Here is a 7,500-nt window from a genome sequence, read left to right as displayed (position 1 = left end):
TGGCACTCTGTCGGGAGGGGCTTTGGGAATTGAAGGCGCTGTAAAGACACGTGAAGTCTGTTGTCTCGTCTCCTTAAGTGATGAGAGAGTTGCAGAGAGGGCTGAAGTGTGCCGCTGGAGGACCGGCAGGTGATGGAGAACAGTTAGGGCCGTAAAACACCCACTCTTATTGTGACTTACAGTGGTGCCAGCATGTGCCACTCCATTGTGTGTGTGTGTGTGTGTGTGTGTGTGTGTGTGTGTGTGTGTGTGTGTGTGTGTGTGTGTGTGTGTGTGTGTGTGTGTGTGTGTGTGTGGTGGAGGAGGGACAGGGGCCGGACTGGGGACTGTAAAATTCCTCCTCTCTTTCTAAAGTAATGAGACAGAAGTGTGTGCTGATCTGGGGGGGACCGGAGAGGAGAAAGACACCGAGAGAGAGAGAGAGAGGGAGGGAGAGGGGGGAGGAAGCAGTAAAACTCATCACTTCTTTCTATTAAGTAATGAGACGGAGTGAAAGAGAAAGTGTGCCGCTCCGGATGGTCAGATGAGGGGAGGAGGAGGAGAAGGAGGAATGACCTTTAAAACTGAGCTTTATGACCACTCACCCTGACTGCAAAAAGACCACCCACATTCATACACACTCTCTCTTTCTCTCTCTCTCTCTCTCTCTCTCTCTCTCTCTCTCTCTCATATACACACACACACACACAGAGGAACACACAAGCAAAAACTCACAAAGGCACAGACACACACACACATCCACAATAGTGAGTATTTAGATATCAAAATTCACAACTTTCATCTCTATTTGAAAGTGCTGACAGACAGGTTGCCTTTTCCCTGAGCACAATGAGGTCATCATGTGATTGCAGATCAGATAACTGTCATGCCGCAGGTATCAATAAGCTCTCTAAGACCTCCCTAATCGAAGCCAATAAAACGCTCTCTGTAATCCTACCCCTCACACCACCATGGCCTCTGAGACTTAGGGCCTTCGACAAACACATGACAGTAAATGTATGACTTGGGTATCTCGGCGCCGCTGCCATGTTAGATTTCTTGTGGTAGACCCTCACCGCCTCTCACATGCTGAGTTGGTTTAAACACCGGAAGTCAAGTGTTTGTTTTTTGTTTTTGCTTTTTGAGACGCACTCGCATTCCTCAGGTTCTGCCATCCACACTGACACAGAAGAAAAAAAGGGGTTCCTGCGACTTTAAAATTAAACACACTATTATCCCGATTCTCTACTCGTGAGACGTAGCTCTGCAGGCTAAAGCTGTGGTGATAACATGTGGTGTTAAGGTTCAAGGTTGTCTTTATTAACAATAAAGAGATATCTTGTTAAAATAAATAGATTTCTAAGTGTGGAAGGATATCATAGGAAACGGCGAAGGTGTTGGGAGTCAGGATTATCACACACATACACACACACACACACACACACACACACACACACACACACACACACACACACAGACATACACGCACGCACACACACACACTCACACTCACACTCACACCTCTGCTGTGCCTTTGCTCCTCTGCAGCTAATCAGTGTCATAGAAGGTCTTCCCACTGCGGACACATCTTTGCTCTCTGTGTGAGCATTTGGGTTGTGTTTGACGTTTTTCAAAGATAATGACCGTGTGTGCGTGTGTGTGTGTGTGTGTGTGTGTGTGTGTGTGTGTGTGTGTGTGTGTGTGTGTGTGTGTGTGTGTGTGAATGAAGTGTTTTGACACTAATGAGAGTATGTGGGTGTGTGTAGACATGTCTCAGGCTGTGGGGGAGAGCAGTCAGTCGGCTCCTAGCTGACAGGTGATCCTAGGCTAAGGCCACAATGAGCCTAAACACCACTCTTTCTGAGTGAGGGTGTGTGTGTGTGTGTGTGTGTGTGTGTGTGTGCGTGTGTGTGTGTGTGTGTGTGTGTGTGTATGTGTGTGTGTGTTGCAGTGTGCGGTTCCTCTCCAGTCCTGTGAGCAGTGTGGGGGTGTTTGTTGGCCTCATTAACACCACCTCCAACAGCTTGTGTGTCTCATACCTGTGTGAGTCAAGGCTAGTCAAAGCGTATTGAATCCCTGGTGTCAGTGTGTGTCCTAAAATTTCACTGTGTGTGTGTGCGTGCGTGCGTGTGTGTGTGTGTGTGTGTGTGTGTGTGTGTGTGTGTGTGTGTGTGTGTGTGCGCGTGTGCGTGTGTGTGTGTGAATGTGTGAATGTGTTTGTGTCAGCATGGCCTTCACTGCAATGCTACAATTTTAGGTCAATGATTGGCCTTGCTGTGCCCACTGATGTGCAACTCTGTTATACTTTTACCTGAAGCTTCTGTGGGTGAGTGAGTTAATGAATGGAAGATAGAGGTTAAAGGAAAAATCCAAGGGAATGAAGTATGTATATTTATACAAACACACACACACACATAAACACACACACGCATAAACACATACACACACATAAACACACACACACACACACACACACACGAACACACACACATAAACATACACACACACATAAACACACCCACATAAACACACCCACATAAACACACCCACATAAACACACACACACACACACACATATGTTACTGCCTGCATAAGAGACTGTATTTAAATGCTTGGTGCTTGGGAGGAAGTTTAGGAAAGCAGTTGGGTATGACATGACTTTGTGTCCTTGTTCGTGAGCTTACTCACAGAGTGAGGATGTGACTGTGTTTATGGTGCGGTGATGTGGTGTACCTTGGGCTTTTGTCTGTGTGTGGATGTATGACTTTATGTTATAATGTAGTGGTTTGCGTTGGCCTTTTGTAAGTGTGCGTGTGTGAGTAATGCGGTTTGTGTTGGGATTGTATTTGTTTGTGTGTTTTCTGTGTAGGTGTGTGTGTGTGTGTGCGTGTGTGCGTGTGTGTGTGTGTGTGTGTGTGTGTGTGTCTGCACATGAGTCAGTTATGCAGTGTTTTGGGCTTTTGGGTGTGTGTGTGTGTGTGTGTGTGTGTGTGTGTGTGTGTGTGTGTGTGTGAGTGTGTGTCTTCATGACAAACAAAGAGCCACTTTTTCTACACAGCCTTCTCCTCTGGGCTGCTTGTGTTGTGCTGTACGGTATGGCTCAGTGTTGTGCTGTGTTGCGATGCGATGCGTTGCGATGGCAAGACCCACTGTTTGTATACAACCTCTGTGCCTGGGTGGCCAACCCAATGGTCAGGCACCGAGCCTTTTTCCATGAAAAACTTCCCTTTTCTCCCTTTTCTCCTTCCTCTCCTCTCCTCTCCCCTCCTCCCCCCGTCCTTAACGGATCGGCGGTGACGTTTGTGAATGGCAGAACCTTCATGCATATTGAAATGGCTGCTGTGCACTCTACTCCTCTGTGGTTTCTCTCTCCTCTCTGTTTGTTTACATGTGTGCGTGTGTGTGTGTGTGTGTGTGTGTGTGTGTGTGTGTGTGCGTGTGCGTCTGTGCGTCTGTGCGTGTGTGCATGTGTGTGTGTGTGTGTGCATGTGTGTGCATGTGTGTGTGTGTCTCTCCCTTTCCTTCCTGCTCTGCTCTCCGTGCTGTTGTGTGTTTATTGCCTATTTCTGTCTTACTCCTCCCTTTCTCTCTCTCTTGGTCACACTCTTTTTTCCTCTCCTTCATCCCTCCCTCCATCTCTTTCTTTCTCTCTCTCTCTCTCTCTCTCTCTCCCCCTCTCTCTTTCTTTGAATCCATCCCTCCCTTCTCAGTACACCTCCATCCATCCCAGAGAAAAGCCTCTCTCACTCTCTCCCTCTTGTTTGGCTGTGGTTGTTTACAGTGTTTGGGGTTTCTTTCTCTGCTCTGTCGTTCATTGTGTGCTGGCTATGTTGATAAGTCATTTTTCTTCCCCTTCTTCCCGATCCTTTCCGCCACTTTCCATTCACTTCCCCTGCCGTCTCCCCCATGCCACGGTCGTGTTACACAGCTGACCTGTAATCGCCTCTAACTGGCTCTCTCCGTGAGGAGAAAACATCTCACAGTGGCTATCCGTTGCCAAGACAAACACAAAAGAGAGACTAGTCTTCACACGGTCGGACCAGAAGCCAGAAGCCAGAAACCAGAACCAGACCCTCACCACACACCTCCTTTTGTGCCGCACGGTTTAGAACAAGCTTTCCAATCACCGAGGGGTGGGGATGGGGGTGGGGGTGGCCAACGGTGCTGCACACCAATGTATTACAACAGCATTCCAGGAAGGCCAATAATGAGACGTTCCGGTGAACATTGCCAGCTCGTTCACACATCAGCTGATGTCCATTATGCAAACGCCAACCACTCTGCCAGGGGCCCTCGTTGTGTGATGCGCAGCCGTTGGCCTCGGCTACTGGTTAATGTAACATACGTGACCACCAATCTCTGGCTCCAGGAAGAGCAGATTTAGCAGTGATAATGAGGATGTGCTCACTTCACCCCCGACCAACCCTGTGAGGGGGATTGAATATAGGCGCTTTGACCTCCAGAAGGGGTGCATTTGGGCGCTTTGGGACCTACCAGCTCACATTAATCCAGATCTGATGCTAACCGCGTGGCTCTCATAACAAGCAGGTGAACAACACAGAGTGGCCTCTTGCTTTGTTTCCAGTAACTGTGTGTGATGTAAGTGTGAGTGAGTGTCTGATCCCAGACTTATGCAAGACAGAGCAACAGCGTCTCGTGACACAGTGTTGGATAAAACCTTCTGCGAAGAAGTCTGCTCCACTTCCTTGTAAACAGACAACGCGTGGCATAAAAACAACTCCCCTGGGGTTTCTACTTAAAGGTGCAACATGTTCCAAACTGAGGAAGAAAAAAACCTTTGAAAAAATCTGTACCTAGTGTGATTCATTGAACAACTATATTTTATGGAGCAACTATGGATGAAATAGCAATGAATGATAGCAAGAGCCTAACAACACCAAAGTAAAACAGTAAAACTGGCTTACACTGTTCAAGGAGACTTGGGTAAAATTAAGAGCTGAATAAACAGGCACTTCATGTGATTTTTGTTGTTCGCTTTCTTGTCATGCCACATTTTTTGGGGCTCTCTTGGGATGAAATGAGAGCCGTTGGACACCGTGTGGTCTGTGTGGAGAACCATGCATAAAACGTTTGAAAACGTCTCTAATATACAATGTATCAGTGCTGCAGTGCTCCACAACCCTGATACAAACATTGGTGTTCTTCATAATGGATGGCTCTATGATGTGATCCAGACATGCCCGAATTTGGTATGACGAATCAGAATCTGTCAGAGTCTGCGATGGCTTGAGACTAGACTAGAATGAGGCCCTGTTTGAGTGGGCAAACCCTGCCTGAGGGTGCCATGGGTTACCACAATGCAATGGTGGGCCTTCGGGCAAAGGAGGACAGAGAAGTGAGAGAAAAGAGTCATCTGGAAAACATAGAAAGGATGGAAGGGGTGAAAGGCATTCTGTGAGAAGAAGAAAGAGAGGGATTTGAGAGGAAGGAGTTTGATGAGAGGAGAGGAGGAGAAATAGCAAGAGGAGGCCAGTAAGTAGACAGGGGGGGAGAAGGAGGTGTGGAGAGAAACAGAAGCAGAGAAGAACAGCCACAAACTCGGATGATGCTGAGAAGTTCACCTGACCACCACAGAACAAAAACAGACCAACGTTATCTTGCCCTATTAATCATGTAAATTTAAATAGACCTTGATTAACATGCTTGAGAAATCAGACAAAATCTGATCAAAGAAAGGAGAGTAAGAAACATAGAGAAAAGATTGAGATGAGATCACTCCCGGTCAACTGGCAAGAGAGCCCTCCTTGTTTTACCTCTGGAGAGGCAATGTTATGGAGGAGAAGCTGCATTCCTTCTGCTGTGATCAGAAGTGAGTGCTCACTGCGTTTAAAAAGCTTTGCTGGTCCAACTTTCTCTTGCTCCAATCCAATTAGCCTTTACAGACAGAGGGGGACTGTGTGTGTGTGTGTGTGTGTGTGTGTGTGTGTGTGTGTGTGTGTGTGTGTGTGTGTGTGTGTGTGCGTGTGCGTGTGTGTGTGTGTGTGTGTGTGAGAGAGAGAGAGAGAGAGAGAGAGAGAGAGAGAGAGAGAGAGAGAGAGAAAGAGAGAGAGAGAGAGTGTGTGTGTGTGTGTTTGTGTGACGCGCGTGTGAAAGTTTGTTTCAAAGCATGAAATCACTTTACATCTCTGGCCATTTCAACGTTTTTTTGCTGTTCAACACTCTTTCACGCCGGCACTTTGCATATGAAACACAACTGCCTGCTCGTTCTGATCATGTCATTTGAAAGGTGTTGGTGGTTTGTGTACATTCGGTTCTCCTGCTGAGCGATTCAATTAATTAAGCCGCACCAAACTCAACTAAGTCTAGCCTAATTTGACAGTTTTTCCATTAAGATGTAATGTTCAAAGATTGGCAACTGTTGTTTTCCACGTCTTGTTATATTAAAGGTTTGCTGATTGAGAGGTGGGAAGGATGACAAAGGTGTCAAGGCGATCAGGTCAATTAATTAAATCTCCTTATAACAACGTTTTAATCTTTCATAACGTTTGAACTTGTATAGAGGACGCAGTGTCTGTTATATCATAGCGCACTTTGTTTAAGCCAATATTAAACCAGCGACAATGTCGATTGAACTTTGGGCTTTGATGGATGAAAATTGTTTCTAGGAATGAGGCACCAATGAAAATGACGTTCACGTCGTAAATCCAAAAAAAAAAGAGAGAGAGAGTATCAATACAGCCTCTTCAATGCATTCGATTTGGATTGAATTCAAACTCTAGAGGGCGTACGTTTCATATCGCACATATAAGCAATGTGGGCTACTCCTCAACCATTGGTTTTCAGCTCATCGGAGGGGCGTGGTTAAGCGAACTGGTCTTCCCACAAAACCAAAATGCGCTTCTAGTACTTCTCAGTCATTACCCTCGAACTCAACACGGGGTAAACTACGCATTACTTTATCAGTTCTATATTTGCTATAGCCTAGTTGCGGTATCTGCTTCTTTTCCTGAATGCAAATCTGCAGCCTTTTGCAGCATTAAGGACCATTACAAAGACCTGTAGGTTTTTTATTTTCATTTTTTTTCTGCTGAAACCCGCCTGGATCTTGCAGAATGGATTTGCTTTTGCTTCTGTGTGTCCTGATGAGTTTCTGCGCGTGGGTCTCCTCTGCCGAGAGACACAGCGTATTTTGGAACAGCACCAACCCAAAGTAAGCCAACGCAGTTATTTTCCCCTTGTATTTATGTTCGTTTATTTGTTTGTTCTTGTATTTATTTTTTTTGTTTAATTTCCTCAAACAAACTTGCCTCATTGGCATGCCTTATTGTTATTTATAATGATGCATTTATACAACCTTAAAATTAAGGCAGACTGCATGTGTTTATGGTTGCATTGATAAATATGTATGTATATGTATATCTGCATTGACAAATAGGCATAGTCTACCGCATACCTGAAGGAAATGTGTGCATTTAACTAGAACATAACGATCAGGTTCGCAAATGACTCAGGGAATGCAGTACTTTGCATCTTAACTTGCAGAGTGAAACGACCTGATTA

The 7,500-nt window shown here is 45.8% G+C and overlaps 1 protein-coding gene across 1 annotated transcript in view; it reads left to right on the top strand.

The window, feature by feature from the left end:
• The first annotated feature begins 6,842 nt into the window (after positions 1 to 6,842).
• Positions 6,843 to 7,500, top strand: part of efna1a (ephrin-A1a) — a 16,823-nt gene continuing 16,165 nt past the window's right edge. The window contains exon 1 of the mRNA XM_012828924.3: positions 6,843 to 7,150. Within this exon, the coding sequence (XP_012684378.1) occupies positions 7,053 to 7,150 (98 nt within the window). The 5' untranslated portion in view covers positions 6,843 to 7,052. The remainder of the gene's footprint in view (positions 7,151 to 7,500) is intronic.

Source organism: Clupea harengus, chromosome 19, assembly GCF_900700415.2.
Source record: "Clupea harengus chromosome 19, Ch_v2.0.2, whole genome shotgun sequence".
Lineage (NCBI taxonomy): Eukaryota > Metazoa > Chordata > Actinopteri > Clupeiformes > Clupeidae > Clupea > Clupea harengus.
Note: the sequence above shows the minus strand (reverse complement) of the source record. Positions and strands in the feature narration are given on the sequence as shown.